This window comes from Canis lupus, chromosome 27 (assembly GCF_003254725.2).
Source record: "Canis lupus dingo isolate Sandy chromosome 27, ASM325472v2, whole genome shotgun sequence".
Lineage (NCBI taxonomy): Eukaryota > Metazoa > Chordata > Mammalia > Carnivora > Canidae > Canis > Canis lupus.
In genome coordinates this window covers 39,512,250-39,530,303 of record NC_064269.1, presented here as the reverse complement: position 1 = coordinate 39,530,303, position 18,054 = coordinate 39,512,250, and the positions used below count along the sequence as shown (strand labels likewise).

The window sequence follows — 18,054 nt, the reverse complement described above, 5'->3', positions numbered from 1 at the left end:
CCAAATTCATCCTCACCCAATGAGTAGCCCCTGCCAACTCCCCACCTAGCAGACTCTCTGTCTTACAACTCCTCACCGGCTCTCCAGGAAGTCTATCCTTTCCTTTCTAGTTCCCACTGATCTTCCTCTCCCCTAAACACCCACAGTGCTCATGGTCCACACTGGATAGAATTCCTGAATAGCCTGCTATGTCCTATCTGCTCTGCTGGGTTCTTCCAACCAGACTATGACCCCCTTGGTGGTAAAGACAAGTCTATATACTTCTTTGTCTGCTCTGTAGTGTCTAGCAAAGACACTCAATAAATATTCATTAATTCACTGAAATTGATTTAGCATGACTCGGGGCATTGAGGGTAGGAGAAGGAGGGGGAGGAGAGTGATATAAATCTAGATATTCCAGATAACTACTTGGGATCTACCACTTCTAGTCATCTGCTGCCCTCCTCCTCCCAATGACTTTACCTGCAGAACTGAACCTCCTGGTCAAACTGTGAGTTTTCTGGCTGCGTTCCTTCTTTTAGCTGGCTGACGTTGAAAAAGGAGAGGGTGTGGTTGACAAAGCCATGCAGGGTCCCGTTGTGACTATAGGCATACTGGTACACCAGGCGGGGGATGAAGTCAGAGGTGACGGCGATGACAAAAGCCTGGAGGACAGAAGTGCAAGTACTTGAGGGGTGGTTGAGACAGATCCGTCCAGGTGGCACAGCATCTCTCTGGGGCTGAGAGACCGGTCCCCTTGGGACTCCCCATCCAGAGGCACTGCTCTGAGAGAGAGATCCTTATCTCTGAGCTTATGCAGCTTCTCCACCTCTGACATGTGTTAAGTGAGTCTGCTAGACAGTGGCTGGTGGCTAAGGATGCTCAGCTAGTGTGGATCATTGGGTTCTGGAGGGAAGGAGCCCCTCTGAGATATCCGAGTGTTGGCCAAGCCGAGGCAAAGTAGAAGATTTTCTGAGAATATTACTGATAGTGATAAGAGTGCCACTTATACACAAGGTGCAAGGACACTGAATGACCATGGACCTCTGCCTCTGGGTGATACCGGAGAACCAGGAATACCACAGATATGCAACAATAGGTCCCTCCATTTGACCATTGTCTCTTGGCACTTTTTAGCACAGCACATAATGGAAGTTGTTTTTCAACTGTTTGACTCAGGAAAACTGAGACACAGAGGGGAAGGAGTGGGTCTTGCCCGATCGAACCACACATACCCAATGTGCTGTCTGGCATATTTAAGTGTTCTATAAATGTCTACGGAGCAAACCAAACAATGAGTGAATGATTGCGTGTTTGAACATGGGGGTACTTTCTGCAAAGAAAATCTTAAATCTTTCTGGCAGGTGTTTATACTGTATTCTGCACCAACAATTAAAGCCCTTTGAAAAATGTAGTTTAGGTATTTCTAAAGGTATATGTGAGTGTGGATGGCTATAACCATATTTGAGAATGAGTAATGTACTTACTGAGCATTTGCTAGAGGTCCTTTCATCTTCCCATTTAATTTCCAGAATGATCCTTTTTGGTGGGTAATCTTATGCTCTCCCATTCTTACAGATTGGTAACAAAGTCTTAGCAAGGCCAGGGAGGTAAGACTTCCTGTCATTGTTTCATATGTTGGAAAGTGCCAGTAGGCAAAGCCTCTTTTCAAGCAAACACAAGTCCAACATGGCTACAGATTTAGTTTCCAAATTGTACCTGATTTGTCAGTCTTAAGATGTGTGCTTCTTGTGTCAAGCATTCAAAATGCAGGGGGCTGGGACGCCTGAGTGGCTCAGCGGTTGGGTATCTGCCTTCAGTTCAGGGCATGGTCCCAGAGACCCAGGATCGAGTCCCATATTGGGTCCCCAGAAGGAGCCTGCTTCTCCCTCTGCCTCTTTCTGTGTGTCTCTCATGAATAAATAAAATCTTTTTTTAAAAAATGCAGGGGGCTGATTCTCTCTGCCTCTCCCCACACCTCTCTAGTTATTTTATGTGTTCTTAATAGACAACCAAGTCACAACCAGAACCCATGTTTCTCTCCCAGGGGAAGGGGGTGGTGGCTTTCTTGGTTTGCACCGGTCTACAGGGTTTTCTTGGGAGGTAGAAGAAAAGGCCCTGGCTGGCCACCATCCATACAGAAGGCTAAAGCAAAAGCTGCTTTTGGCTTGGGCCCAGCAGGATTTCCTCTGAAATGTGGACTGGTCTGGCAAGGCCGTTAAGGAGGTCACAACAGGTAGGACCCCTCTTTTTGTATGTCCTATCTTAACCTATGTGCGCCGGAGTCCATAGGAATAATTACGGCTTTGCCTTGACAGCTTGGAGGAACTGTAATTAGGAACTGCAGTTCAGGCAACGCTCCAGGTATTGTCTAGCTCGGGAGTAGAAAAAGAAAAGAAAGCGATGGATAGATAGGCGGCATTCTTTCCTCGTTATTCTTGGCTCCGAGGAAAGATCAGATCTTGACTCTTAAGGCCAAGGTATGCGTTCTGGTGGATAATTACCTTTCTTGCGCATCGTGAAATTAACGAGAACGTTGCACAGGCCTGGCCACGGCATGGTGAGTTAGAAGGCATGTACGCACTATTAACTGGGGGCTGCCTTGAGCAACGCTCCAAGAGGAAAAGGCTGGGAGCTAACATGGGCTGGTACCCTGCTTTGAAGACCTCAGCTCCCCTGGAGTCCCCTTCTGCAGCTCCCTTCCCACAGAGCTAGGGGGTCATGAATGGAACACTTACGTTGCTGATAACGGAGAACTTGCCAATCCCGGAGAGAATGTCAAACCAAATCCCTGCAAGACAGAAAGCAGGGCGCCTGGCTCACTCCCACCCTTGGCCTGGTGATGACAAGGCTGCGCCTCAGGGTGATGCTCTGCAGGCAAGGTACTGGTGGAAGTTTGCAGGGGACCCCCAGGGATGGCCTTCCTGGAAAGGCTTAGATACCCCCTGTCTGGAAACCGGAGGAACAGGTGGGGATGGACAAAGGCCTCCTGTAGCCCGTAGATATGAGGATGAGGAGCTCCAAGGGATGAAGAGGCAAGGGCCTCCTCCACCCCCTCTTGCATCCAGACATAGTGTGACAGCAGTAGAAGGTCACTGGGGGGCAAGGGGATGGACAGAGGTGGAGGGCCTGTCATAGTCTCTAAGCAGCGGACATACCGATATCTTTGGTTCTCACGGCATCTGGCCGTCTCAGCTCGGTCACAAACTTCTTTGCATCAAGTCGCACTTCAATGACGTTGTTGAGGAGGGCAAACACAGGTGCCAGAGGGAAGGAGGCCACAAAGAGGGTGACAAAGCCAAACTGGATGACTAAGAGAGAGAAAAGCGTAAGAAGCTTCACTGGGAAGAAGCGAGATCTAGGTAAACTCTGCCTTGCAGCCATGGCCTCTTGTCGTTTCTTACGGGGTCTCTTTCCCACCTTGTTCTCCTACACTCCTTTTTCCTCCTGCCCCGTAGTTGTGGGTCTTTCTCTCTCAGTGCCCACAGGCCCACGGGCCAAGGCGATCACCTGGAGCAAAGCTCTGGTTTCTCACAGTGAGATGTGAGAAAAGGAAGCCCGTTGCTCTCCTTTTCATCATTCTATTTTTTTAAGCTTTTATTTATTTATTAATGAGAGACACAGAGAGAGAGGCAGAGACATAGGCAGAGGGAGAAGCAGGCTCCCTGCAGGGAGCCTGATATGGGACTCGATCCTGGAGCCCTGGGATCATGTCCTGAGCCAAAAGCAGAAGCTCAACCACTGAGCCACCCAGGTATCCCCTTTCCGTCGCTCTTTATCTTGGGTCACTAATCCTGGTCCTCTAACTCACAGGTTGACAACCTTTCTCAGTAAGTGTCCAGAGAGTAAATATTTTTGTATTTGCAGGTCATGCAATTTTGTCACAATGACTTAACTCTGCCATTGTAGAGCGAAAGCAGCTAGAGACAAATGTAGACAAATGAGCTTGGCTGTGTTCCAATAAAACTTTATTTACAAAAGTAGTATATAAAGTGGGCTGGATTTGGCCCATGGGCCAACCCCTGATATAACTTAAAAAAAGTCACCTCCCAAATTTGGCCTCTTCTTTTCATATCTGTGGTCACTGCCTTTATTTAGAAAGTGGACTCATTCATCACACATTTATTGAGAGCTCAATGAATGTCAGGCACCTTGCCAAGTATTTAAGGAGGCAAAGGTCTGGTCCTGCTTTTAGGGAGCTGGGTGTAAAGCAGAAGAGAGAAATGTACACAAAGATGTGCACCAAGATTTTATGCGTGCCAAGAGAGAAAGAGGAATGTACCAGAGATAGTGGAGACCCAGAAGAGGGGGAGCACAAGCCCATTCAGGGTGAAGACTAAGGAGAACCTCCATATCAAACACCTAACCTTAATCTTGAAAGATGGGCCTGGATTGAAGACAGCATTCCAAGCCATGGAAGCAGTTTGAGCAAAGGAGTGGAGGAAGCCTGTGCCAATCAGATGGCTGTAAGGCGTCCAGCCCCTCATCATTTCAGCCTGGGCAACTGCATGACCCCTTAACTGCTTCCTTTGTCACCAGTCTTCCCAGGCTTCTATAGTCTCTTCCCTCAAACCCCCCAGTAGTCTGATCCTGGTACTTACCTATCATAAAAAAATGACTGTTGGATCCCCTCTATTTACTTATACAGACCAAATTTCTTATCGTGGGATACAGGTCCTTTACAGTCTGCTCTCAACCTACCTCTCTAGCCCCATCTCTCAACATCCCTCCCCCCACAGCCATCACGCATCTGCCTCTGGCACTGAGCTTCCCCCCTTCGGGATCTTCCCCGAACACAGCAGGTGCTCCCATTCACCCATGCACACGCACTCCTTCTCCAGCTAACAATGTCTATGCCTCCCCAAGACCATTTGACTGCCATCTCCTTGGAGAATCCCCTTCCTTCTCTCTACCCTTGTCCCCACCTTGGTACCTGCCTCTGTTACAGCCACCTCTGTGTGCTGTTGTGACAGGATCTACTCACTCCACTAGACAGGCAAGGGCTCCATCTATCCGTAGGGGCTCAGTGACCACAGTCCTGAGTCCCAGGAAAGCCACAGTCTCCTAGAACTCCCCTACGTACCAAGGGCAAGATATTTAACTTCTCCAGGTCTCAGTTACTTCAATTGTAAATTGAGGATGATGATTCCCATCTAGGTTATCACAAGGGTGAATGATATTCAAGTGCTTAGATATCAGGTGCTTAGAAAATGTCTGCTACTTAATAATTGCTCAATAATGTTACCTGTTAGGTATATTTTTACTCTTATTGGAATAAATAGCAACACTTACAGGTGGCTGCAATGTATACTGCATATCTGTATGTTAAGACATGAATTTAATGTGTAAGCACTGAATGAGGGGCAGGAGACCTGACCTCCAGCCCTGGATATGATTCTCTCTAGCCATATGTCCTTGGGCAATTCTCTCTGTTTCAAGGGGCTTCAGCATCCTTGTTGATCAGTTCTGAAAAGACTGGTTTAAATTCCTCTTGGGTCTGATTTGTAATGATGCTGTGATCCTCATTCTCTTGGGCAAGCTTCAAGATTCTAGGATATGTAAATAAAGAATGAAAAACCAGGATCCAAACTAAAAACGTAATAATAAAATAAAAAACGTCCACAGAGGGATATGCCTAGCCACAGTAGAAGTTTTGAGAAAGAGAATATGTGTGGAACTGCTTTTGATTTGGCCATCTGCTTGGGCCCATAGGTGTGGGTTATTGCCCTTGCTGATGCAAGTCTGTCACTGCCATGGTTCCTGATGCCCAGCAGACTCTCAGCTGGCCCTAGGAGACTGGCAGGTGCCAGTTGGTGGCAAGATGCACCAGAAGGCACATATTTGTCAAGGTTGGGACCTTGGAATGATGCCTGCCAAGCTGGCCGAAGGAGTTGGGGTGGTGGGGAGGGGGAGGAGAAATCTTCAAAAACAAGCTCTGGGAGCCTGTTCAAAATGCAAGGTCTACGACATCTTTTAAATCAGGCTTTGCTGAGGAATTCATTTTAGAGTCAGGGGTGGGGTGGGGGCAAAGGGAGTGGAGGGGATGGAATTAACAAGGAAAGCAAAACAGATGTTAGACTAGTTATCTAAAACCTGTAAAATGCATGTCTGTATTTAAGTATATATATGAACATGTCTTTTATTTATGAACTTCTCAATTGTCCTTCTTGATTCAAATGAGCTCAGTTCTACAGGGCAAATGTTCTTTTTCTTGTAAGTGACCTCCTCTAGCAAAACACTGTAAACTCTCCAAAGCCCCCACAAGGGCCTGGCAAGGAGACTGATGGGGAAGGAAGGGTCAGGTTACTTCTGAGTGGCTATAAAGGGAGACAGCTTGCCCTCTCCATGCTTGAGGCAAATGGCACTCAGACACCTCGCCTCTTTCAGGATATAGGAAAATAGGACTGTCCACTCACTCTCCTTTCCTTCACGTGATCTCCAGAGGCAGATAGGAGCCCTCTACCTGGGGTTACACTGATGGTTTGCTGTTCAACCTTCATAAACTCTCCAGATACACAGGCTCCCTTTGGTCTTTGTTATGTCAACACAAACGTTGTTCAGTGGTGGCTCAATCCTAATTGAGTGCATGAATTACCCTAAAGCCATGACATGGTTCTTATTTTCCTCCTTGCCACGTAAGCTTGTGTGTCTAGCACTGGATGACCTCAAGGGGGTGGGCTCAGCCAAGGCCATGGTGCTGGGCTTGCAGTGACAGGACACACCCCATCCCTGCTCTGATGTTACTCAGGGTACCCAAGGTCATGAGAAGCCACTCTCTGCAGATGTTCCCAGCTGCCGGTGCTGCCTACCTGCTTGGATGAGGTGCATTGCCCATTTCCAGGAATCAACCCAAAAGAGGCAGAAACAAATAGGAAGCTTCGTCTTATCTTGGGGAGAAAAAAATATATATGAAACTATAACCCTCTGGCATACAAATGCCAAATCCAGGATTTTTCCTTTTTAGTCAAAGGCCTAAATGTTGTATCAGATGGGTGTCCTTCTGGGTTCACTTCAGAGGACACAATGATACCGGCCTTCACCAACACTGAGATTTGCTTCTAAAAACAGCCAGCCTCCATTAGGATAAGAATAACACCCCAACCCTCAGCACGCTGCATAATAGAAGCCAGCTTGGCTTGACCAATAACAGATTAAACCTGGCCAAGGCAATTAGAGAGGAATCTGTAGGTTGATTTCAACTAAATCTTTATAAAGCCTGCTGTCAAGTGCTCCAGAAAGGCTAAGCTGGAAGCACAAAGACTGGAAACACTCCGAGGCCCAAACTCCTTTGCTGTTTTCATCTCTCTCTCCAGAACCTTCTAAAGTCAACACCAACCCAAGCTGCCTGATGCTAGAGACAATTAAAATCTTGGCCTTCATTATCTGGGCTTAGGTTAAAATAACAAGGAGAAGTGGATTAAACTAAACAAGATGGCTTCCAGCAAGGACATTCCAGGACAATCTGCTTAAAGAAGAAAAATAGTACATTAGGTAGAAAAGATTGGCGGAAAAGCTTTTGATGGAACACAGTTTTTACTCATTTATCTAAAATTCTTGGGGCAGCCCCAGTGGCTTGGCGGTTTAGTGCTGCCTTCGGCCTGGGATGTGATTCTAGAGACCAGGGATTGAGTCCCACGTTGGGCTCCCTGCATGGAGCCTGCTTCTTCTTCTGCCTGTGTCTCTGCCTCTTTCTCTCTGTGTGTCTCTCATGAATAAATAAATAAATAAATCTTAAAAAATAAAATTCTTCAGTGAAAATATCCACCCACCCAACAGACGTGCTTATGGGTGTGCGCACGAGCATGCATACATACATGCATGCATGCATACACACACACACACACACACACACACACACTCTAAAGCCCAGATCCTTGTCATGGCATTTAAGACCCTTTGTGATCTAACTCCAATATATCTTTTCAGATACATCTCCTCCCCACCCATGCTTTGAGCTCAGGGCTAATATTTAGCTGTTGTGCTTGGAGATCAACTCTGCCTACTTTCCAACCATTTCAAAATCCATTTGTACTTCTTCGAACTCACCGTGTTTTCCATATTCCTGAACCTTCATTCGTACCACTACTATCTGTGCTGCACTAATTTTTCTTCTCTTCTTGTATACTGACTGAATTACTGTCAACATTTCAGGTCCAACTCAAACCTAACCTTCTCTATGAAGACCCTCTAACCGAGTCCCACCACCTCACCCAGGAAGAAGTGAGTACCATGGGCATCAAACCTCTTCACTCCCATAATGCCTTGCACATGTCACTCTGTCTATCTGACTTGCTCCCAAGGTGGGGAATCCCTTGAGATCATGGACATATCTGATTCTTTATTGAATCCTCACAATTTTGTGTGATGCCTATCCCAGAGCAGGTGTTCAGAGGCTATTTGTTTCACCAATACAGACTTATTTTTTCACCAGCTGTAAACTCAAAACAGATACAAAAAGAGGCAGACTAAACTGTGTGAATGGAAATCATTATACTTAGTGATGGTGACATGAGATGGGGCATGAAAAGCTGACACCTCCACACAGCAGTTCATAGTGCTGTAACTTGTACAGAAGACTTTGAAGAAAGTGGTATAAGTTAGGAGAGTCTAAATCTAATGAAAATTGTTTCGGTATTTTTTCCCTTAACTTTCTATAGCTTAGGAAAAACAACACAGTCTGCTCAAGGAGATTAAAAACTGGGGGCTTAAAAATCCTCCCTTTCTTGAATCACTAAAAAACAGTGCAAGTCACACTCATCAATGTGAGTTTGTCTTCTCACTCAGGAAGCAATTGCTGAAAAGATTCAGCTAGAAACAGTCCATTAATATAAATGCTTACGTGAACATATATTAAGGGAAGGTCACACTGTTTATTTCATCAGCCCATATTTCAAGGCTGTACCCAGTGATGCCCTTCCCCTGAGGGCAAGGGAAGCCAATGGAGCTCGGCACTGAGAGTATCTGGTATAAAAAGGAATCACAAGAGTTGGTTGATCATTAAATGGGAAGAGATAATGAGGGCATGAGCATGGGGCTCTACTGCTTAGGAAAACAGTTAAAAGCCCTGAAAGAGTATACGAAGGTTCTCACTATTCATTCATTTGTCCATCCAACAATCATTTATTGAGCACATTCTACATACTAGGCACCATATCTGTTGCTAGGAAACAAGGATGAACAGATTACTGTGCCATCCTCCCAAGAACTCATAGTATACAATGGAGAAGTTGGACATGTAAACAAACCCTGCTGGTGTCATAGAGTTAGAACTCTAACAGAAGCATCAAAAGAGCACTGGGGCAGGAATAATTCACAGCAGATCCCTAAGGCTTCACAACCATTGGGCTTGACTTGAAGAACAAAGTAAAGGAGGCATTTGAAGGGTGGCTATATGGCTGGTAGTTAGATCTTTCCTGAAAACCAGTGATCCAAATATCCAAACTTACTTAGGAAATAAAGACAGTACGTGGAATTCCTTTTCAATATGTAGAGAATCACCTGGGTTTTATACAACAGATCAGATTAAATTCAGAAACTCTGGAAGTCATAATAGGAAGGAACAGGCTTAAAGGAATATTACGAGTTTACTGCATACAAATCAATGCAACACTGGGACAAGATCAGCAAGGCATATTCTTTGTGATTAAAGGAGACCCAGCCCCCCACTATTTCCTCACTGCCACATGAACTGTGAAATACTAGTTTCTTCAGATGGAGAAAGAAGATCCAGTGACTTTTGAGAGTTCCGCTAGTCATCAATTCAGAGTCTAGTTATAACAGCAGAACACAGGTTGATAGTACAATGGAGACCAACCCGTAAGCAGCCCTCTTCTCTACCTTGGGAACAGAAGCTGGAGCCTTCTGGGATGAACCCTGCTGATGACCTTAGCAAAGGGCAGGAGAATGTGGCTCTCAGCCACAGGGTGCTTAAAGGCCTGGACAGTATAGTCTGGAAAACTCTGCCCATTGCTCCTCTTCCACAGCCTCTAAGCAAAACTCCAAGTGTTCAGACTTCATGGACCTTCAACCAACATTTCCTACACATCTATCATGTGTAGATAGCATGCTCTCTGGTTTGTAAAATAATCTTCGGTGTCAAGTGTTATTATTTCCATTTTTCAAGTAAGAAAGCTGAGTCTCAGAGAGGTGAAATAATCGTCCCAGGGCCACGTACCTAGCAATTGATGAAGCTGGGGAAAAAAGATAGTTTCTGCTGCCAACCAAATTCAATGTCCTTTCACCACACAAAAATGTAAATATTCTACCCCGATGCAACAGTGTCCTTCCCCCTCCCTAGCTGTTCTCACATCTCCTAGGTTTCCTTATTGGATCTTCTCTGATCTGATTTCTAATCTTCTTGTCAGACAATGAACCAGCAATGTGTACCCATATCTTCAATCTCCAAAGATTATTCACTCACATGTCTTCTACAGCTGGTGCATTGGAGCTGTCCCTGCTGTTTTCTGTGTCCTTGCTTTGGTCTGGCCTGCATTTGTGCCACCTCAAAACATTATATCAATGCACCTAGTTCAGCTTCGTAAAACTAGACCAAATTGAGTTGGTGGGACATACTGGTTTATTTCTGAATTTCAGAGAACAGCCTGATGAATTTCCAGTAAATGTTTATTGGGGGCAAATGAATGACTTGGCTTACTCATTCTTGTTTACTTTATCCACCTGCAAAATGGAAATGTGAAGGCCAGTTATTCATTCCTTCCCCTCATCTACCCATCCATCCATCCTCCCGTCTACTCATTTGGGCTGTGGTAACACATTCAGTGAGGTGGAAGGGCAATGAAACCAGGCATGATTGGAAACAAGTTCCCAAGCAACAAATCATGACTTCATTTCATTTATTCCTTTGCCCTTTCATCTCCCCAAAGGGCTGTGAAAAAGTCAACAAAAAGAACTCATAATTAGGCTTATGGAATTTTAGGGAGGAAAAATAAATAACAAAGAAAGGAGGGAGAAACAAATATGCAAACTCTAAGTACCCATTCAGGGGCTATGGCTGAGCAACAAAGTGTACTCTGAGTTTCCTGGCTGCCACAGCAAGAAGAGAAATGGGAAAGTGATGGAGTGCTCAGTAAGTTTTAACCTTAAAGACTACCTTCCATTCACTCATTCACTCATTTTGCAAGCACTGACTGGGCATCTCCTGGATGTCAGGAGGCTTCAGTAGTACACTGAGAGGTATGGTATCTAGATACACTCTTGCCTTTTCTCTTAAGTATGTATGGGGAGAGGGACTCCTAGCACAAAAAATGACAAGCAATGTATGCCTCAAAAGCAAAAGAGAGAGAGACAGACAGAGAGACAGAGATATGACCTGTGACTCACCGTACTTCCCAGAAATACTAGAATGAGACCCTGGATACTGCCTACACTGTATTTAAATGTGATTTGGAGAAGATGGCAGGTGCCTGATTATCTAGTGAGATGACTCAGTTTGTATAAACAGGATGGCTCAGGGAAAGGAATTTCCCGGCTACTTAAGACATTACCTTGTAGCAGACAATCTTGGAGTAATGAAAGGATATTCGGGCTTCAGTGCTAATGATTGTACAGATACTCTGGAATATTTAATCATTTACAGCTAAGGCACCCTTGGGACTAGATTTACTCCTCCTGTCTGTTGGAAACTTGGAAGTTATCCAGTGCAGTCCTTGCCATCCATGACCAAAGGACATCAGAATATGGAAGGGATCTTGGGTGTCACCTAAGTTATTGCTCTATCTGGACTTTTCTACTCTTTCTTTAATAAGAAAGAGTAAAAAAAAAAAAAAGCCACTTAGCTTCCTTTGCTTGATCATTACCAGGGAAGGATACTCAGTGATGTCTGGAGCCAGCTCTTTCCATTGTCCTTTATTCTCTGTCTCACTTGCAAGTCACTAAGACTTTGGGCTATTTGTTATAAAGTTTTATCATAGCAGTAGCTGACTACTACATAGGATATTTTGCCTTAACTACCCAGATTGGACAAGTCTACCAATTTGCATTGCTGCAAGAGACCTGCCTTTGGGAGGATAGCATTCCCTCATTATAAGTACCTGAAAATAAAGCATCTTGGCTCCTGTTTGGGGGACTTCGGGGGGTGTCCCAACTGAATCAACACAGCCAAGGGGTCTGGAGAGCTCTGGTGAACAGTGATACCTGGAGAGTCCAATTGCCACTTCGTCTTCAAGGTCCTCACTATAGAACCACCTCTTTCACTCTTTATTCCTTTCTTTCTCCTTCAGACATTTATTAAGCACCTACTGTGTGCCAGGACCCACGGTTAGGTGCTATGAATAAGACACAAATTCTGCCCTCAAGAAGTTCCCTTCACAATTCCGTGAATATGAACATAGGCCATTGGTCTTCAATTATATCACTTATTTATCTGATCAAATGGTAATAAAACTTGATCAAGAGAGTCTTTTGGAACTTGTAGAATTAAATTCAGGCCTATATTCTTATACCAAATTCCATTCTGTAAGAGCCAAACTGCCATAAGCTTCACAGAACCATGCTTGCAGCCCTTAAAGCAACAGAAGAATTTCCTGCCATCAGGTCCTGTGTTAAACTCCACGATGGGGCTGTGAGGGGCCTGTGGCCAAAAAGCTTTGAAGCCTCATTCTGGGGTTGGGGACAGTGATGATTAATGTTAGCCTGCTCCTGGGCTGGCATTCCTTCCTCCCCTCAGAGTGGTGGGGGTGGGGAGGACGACTACCCTTGAAGTCCCCCTCACAGTAAACTCTTCAGGAAAAGGGTTTGATATTGGAGATTCCCTCGAAAGCTTGCTGCCTCCCTCACAGGTTTCTCCCGCTTAATCCCCCACTCTCAGGTTTCTCTTTGGGGCCAGCCCATCCCCACCACCTAGGCCTGCCCAGAGGTAGCTCCTTGCAGCCAGGGCCCCCTCCACAGGCCAACTCCCAGCCTCACCCCCACTCCCAGCTTCCCCTTCACCTAGTGGCCCCTCCCCCATGCCTCCTGGACCCTGGGCCCTGGTTCCAGCTCAATTGAGAAAAATGTAAATATAATACATCTCTCCCTGCTGCCTTCCTCAACTGATGACCAGCCTCACCATTACAACTGACAGGCTCAGAGTGGGCTCAGCACACTTCCTGTCTGCACGGGTGGTCCTGGGGATCACGGAGAAGGAAGCTGACAGCTGAGAGCAGAGCCAAGGATCACCATGTCAGGCACACCAGAGGGAGTGGGCAGCTTTGGTTTCACTGCTCTCATTTTTGTTCAAAGCCCAAGACAAAGGTCTTTCTGGAATTGGGAGGTCTAGCCTGTTGGGAAGGAAGGAGGAAAGCTCACTCTACCCCTATCCCTCCACTAAAGCCCAAGTTCCCATGGGTCCTAATGAAAGTCTCCTGTGAAATGATCTGGAAAGAGGCTCTAGCCTCAGTTCCACTAATGGATCTGCAGGGTGATCTTAGGCAACTCGCATCACTCGCTGGGCCTCCTGGCTTCCAGGTGTATTATCTAGCTGGATGTATGAAATGGAATGCCAACATTGGAAGAGACCCTAGACGTTACCAGGGTTTGAAACTCTATTCTTGTCAAGGCACTCAGTGAAAAATGATTATGTTCATTCACTTCTAAATTGGTGGGTGGAGGGGGCGGATGGCAGGTTTTGTGCATGCTGAAACCTGCCTTGCTCTCTCACTCAAAAATAATCTGGAAATGTGAGAAAGTGAGGGTGACATTGACTCCGCTCCACCTTATATTTTTAAATGATATGATCAGTAGCACCCAACTTGTGACATATTACACAATTGGTTTTGATCACAGACCAGTGAGTCACATCTCTGCGGAAACTCGTCATCTGGTCTAATTCCCTATAATGTCAAGGAGGAAAGTGAGGTCCAGAGAGATGATGTGCTCAAGGTCACACTTCCAGATAAAGGCAGAGCTGGAGTCACACCGGCTTCTCACCTGACAGACACCCTGTGAAGACTGGAAGCAGAGATTGTTTGCTCTGCCTTACCTTGATCATCCGAAGAGAAAAGGGGCTCGGCTTTGAAAACAGAGATGCAGAGAAGTCAGAAGCAGTGATAGGCTTACTACCACCAACCTGTAGTCATTCCACAGGATTGGCAGAAACTATTGCCTCTGACAAGGTTGTGATATTTGTGGACCTCAGTCTTCTCTTCCCCCCAGCAAGCTATTTCCCAGGGCTGCTACCTATGAGCAGCGTGGAAGGGTTCATATTACGCCTTCTCTTATTTCCTTGGCTTAGGCCCTGGAAAGGAGTACATAATAGGCCTGAGCTGGGGGAGGGGAGAAGGCAGAAGCAAAGGGGAGGCGGGGGAGGGGGAAACAGTAAAGGACGGGGAGAAACATGGGTAACTCCCATTCTTGGTAACCTACCCACTGGTTTCTCAGCCCATTACTACATGAGAAAGGACTGCACTATTGCAGGAAGGGAGATGTTTCAGCCTAGAGAGAGAAAGGCGGAGCCGGATAAGGGCTACCCTCCTGTATTCAGTCACTCCTTACCAGGGCTTTTTGGTGTGTGTGTGTTTTAGTATTTTATTTAAATTCAATTTGCCAACATATAGTATAACACCCAGTGCTCATCCCATCAAGTGGCCCCCTCAGTGCCCGTCACCCAGTCACCCCGTCTCCCCCCCCACCTCCCCTTCCACTACCCCTTGTTCATTTCCCAGAGTTAGGAGTCTCTCATGCTTTGTCACCGTCTCTGATATTTCCCACTCATTTTCTCTCCTTTCCCCTTTAATCCCCTTCACTATTTTTTATATTCCCCGTATGAATGAAACCATATAATGTTGGTCCTTCTACGATTGACTTACTTCACTCAGCACAATACCCTCCAGTTCCATCCACGTGGAAGCAAATGGTGGGTATTCATCGTTTCTGATGGCTGAGTAATATTCCATTGTATATATAGACCACATCTTCTTTAAACAAACCTTTGTTTGTTTCCCAGAGTTAGGAGTCTCTTCAATGTTAGTGTAGTGGTGGGGCCTGCACTAGGCCTTGTGGTTCCAGGAATCTGCCCCCAGGAATTTAGTTACCAAGAGCTATCAGAGGCATTGCTGGCTTAGGAAGCAGCCTGTCTGAAATCCTTTGGGGGGGGGGGCGGCAGTGAGGGCACCTAAAATCCTGAGGAATGGGGGAGGGCAGGAAAGGAAAGGAGGGTAAGGGAGGGAAGGGGCTTTGGGGAGGAGGTGACCCCAGAATGAGAAGGCACCAGGAGTTCCAGGGCAAGGTGGCTAGGGAAGGTCAGAGACGAAAGGAGTGAAATGGAAGCTATGGGTGAGAAATTGCCTGCTGGGATCCATTTTGGCTGGACCAAGGATGCGTAAAGGGGCCTAGGGTTAAATGCATTGAAAGGACGTCCCACAAAGGCCCTGGTAAAGAATTGGAACCCTGGAAGTCTTTGAATAATGGATGACAAGACCAATGCTAATGTTGGAAAATGTAACAGAGCAGTAGCAAGATAGTGATTGGTGGTTGCAAAGGATGTGTTGAGATTGTGCCAGGAAAAGCACCAGGTATAGGAGGTTAAGTGGCTGAGCAGAAGAAGTGGCTTCCAGAGATATTCCAGAGGAAAGACCAAACCGCCCAGATGGAAGGGATGTGGACACAGAAAAGTGGAAGCAAAGCGATGTTGAGATTTGTCAGCTGGGGGCCCAGAAGGCAGTGAAACCATCCATGTGATCGAACAGGGACAAAGGAATAGTCACAGCAGTAAAGTCTCCAGGCAGAGGAGCTGAGAAATGTCTCCCCAGGGATTGATTCTCCACCTGGCCTGGTCTAATGCCCCCAAATAAGCCTGAGACGCTGGGAGAGAAGTCTCTAGTTGCAGGCCAGAGTTAGTGCTGCCTTGATACATGGGTTCCAAAGCCCAAGGAAGTTTGGTGAGCTGGCAACAACAGGACAAAACAAAGAAGAGAATGGATCATTGTAACACACCTCTGCTCAGTCAAATGGAACCTTTAGAGGTCTAGCCTCTCTGAGGAAAACACAGTTAGCTGCATTTTGTTTTATTTTGTTCTTGTTTTGTGACAAGGCCCTTTCCTGTACCTGTCTGCCCCTCTCTCTCTGCCACTAGCCCTTGAGATCCTGACCCAGCAATGCCCTCGGGGATGGCCAGGATGGCGGCACTGCAGAGGGAAGACATGAAATCGTAGTTGAGCTTAAATCTGAGTCTGAGGGGGAGCGTCCCACTCTGTCCACTTCTGCTAACAACTTGACCCCCAGAGGCAAAGGAGCAAATTAAAGCCAGAAGTGACTTTTCTTTGAGGGAAGCCCTGATAATAAACATGGTTCACCTTGGTCTTGGGAGATGGAAATTGCTGCACATAAGAAATATAGAGAAATATGTGCACTGTGAACAGGGAAGCCGGCCCAAGTATCACGGGCTAGAGAGACGTGAGGTCTCTATTTCTCTGCCACTGAAGGAAGGGAACTAAAGTGCCACTCATTTAAGAAACATTTTATTGAAGGGCGCCTGGGCAGCTCAGGTAAGTTTCCAACTCTTGGTTTCAGTTCAGGTCGCAAGCTAGGGGTCCTGGGACAGACCCCTGCGTCTGATCCATGCACAGTGGGGAGTCTGTTTGGGGATTCTCTCCCTCCTCTGCTGCCCCTCTTGCCCCTGCTCTCTTGAAGAAAAATAAATCCATCTTTAAAAAAAATTTTATCTTATTGGGGTCTTACTCCATTCCAGGAATTGTGCCTAGTGGTGACATTAGGCGGGGGGAAAAAAAGGTGTCTCTTCCTCAACCACATTTTTTTCTCTACCAAAGCAGGTGTAGGGGATGAGAGGAATTGTTGATGGAAGAACCCAAAACTGCTTTCAAGAGACATGTTTGGGCCTAAGCAGTTCAGCAAGAACTTGCTGTAGGCAGAGAGACCAGCACAGGTCACCCAACCCCAGAAGCAGGAGACTAGCAGGTGTACATTTGCAGAGCCAGCGTGTGGATGCCCTTGCCAGCTGCACCATGTAGGGCACTTGAACTTTAATGTAAGGGAAGTCAGTAATGTGGCAGGATTTTACATAGAAAATATAACATGCTCTGGACTGCATTTTGGAAAAGCCATTTTCAAAAGTGAGAAGGAAATGGGAAAGGGGGAAAGGAAGCAGGGGACAAGTTAGGATGCATCTGTAGTCACACGGAGGTAAACACTTCCAGTTATAAAACAAAAAAAAATAGATCGTGGAGATGAAAAGTTCAGCATGGGGAACACAGTTAATAATAATAAAAAAAAGAAGATGTGCCTGGGCGCCGGGGTGGCTCAGTCAGTTACGTGTCTGCCTTGGGCTCAGGTCATATCCCAGGTTCCTGGGATGGAGCCCTGCGGGGGGGTTCCCTGCTCGGCAGGGAGTCTGCTCCTCCCTCTCCTTCTGCCCTTCCCCTTGCTCATGGTCTCCTTCTCTCTCTCTCTCTCTCTCAAATAAATAAATAAAATCTTCTTAAAAATAAATAAAAATAAAAAAGAAGAGGAAGAAGAAGAAAAAGGAGGAACAGTGAAGGCTGGAGTGGGAATGCAAAATTCTTAGTAGATGCAAAGCCAGTGAAGTAAGGAGCCATGAATAAAAAAGGTTCTGGACCATACTGAGCAGGCCCTTCCTCAGCTGCAGCTGATGCAAAGTCAGAGAGGAATGTTGGAGAAGAAGGCAGGGTCTACGCCAATTCCAGGATGTCCTTCCTGAAAAAAGAGGTTTGAATTGGCCATTTCAGGAGAGTAGTACAACCCTGGTCTCTGAGGAGGATCAGCCATGCATTTCTAGCCACTGGGTGATACTCACAGGTCTTGGTGGACATATCTAGACAAGGAGGGGATGGTCAGCTCTTGGCCCTCCAAAGTCATGATCTGGCCTTCACTTCAAATGAATGAATATGTACATTTGCAAGCATAAGGCACCTCCCTTTCAAAGATGTATTTATTTTTATTTATGATAGACACAGAGAGAAAGAGAGAGGCAGAGACACAGGAGGAGGGAGAAGCAGGCTCCATGCTGGGAGCCCGACGTGGGACTCGATCCCAGGACTCGATCCCGGGACTCCAGGATTGCGCCCTGGGCCAAAGGCAGGCTCCAAACTGCTGAGCCACCCA

At 46.3% G+C, this 18,054-nt stretch overlaps 1 protein-coding gene across 3 annotated transcripts in view; it reads right to left on the bottom strand.

The window, feature by feature from the left end:
* ANO2 (anoctamin 2) overlaps positions 1–18,054 on the bottom strand; it is a 343,823-nt gene that overhangs the window by 13,274 nt on the left and 312,495 nt on the right. For all 3 annotated transcript variants that reach the window (XM_025461920.3, XM_025461921.3, XM_035707318.2), the window contains 3 exons: positions 3,138–3,290; positions 2,718–2,770; positions 463–644 (listed from right to left, as the gene is read on the bottom strand). In XM_025461920.3, the coding sequence (XP_025317705.1) occupies positions 463–644; positions 2,718–2,770; positions 3,138–3,290 (388 nt within the window). The remainder of the gene's footprint in view (positions 1–462; positions 645–2,717; positions 2,771–3,137; positions 3,291–18,054) is intronic.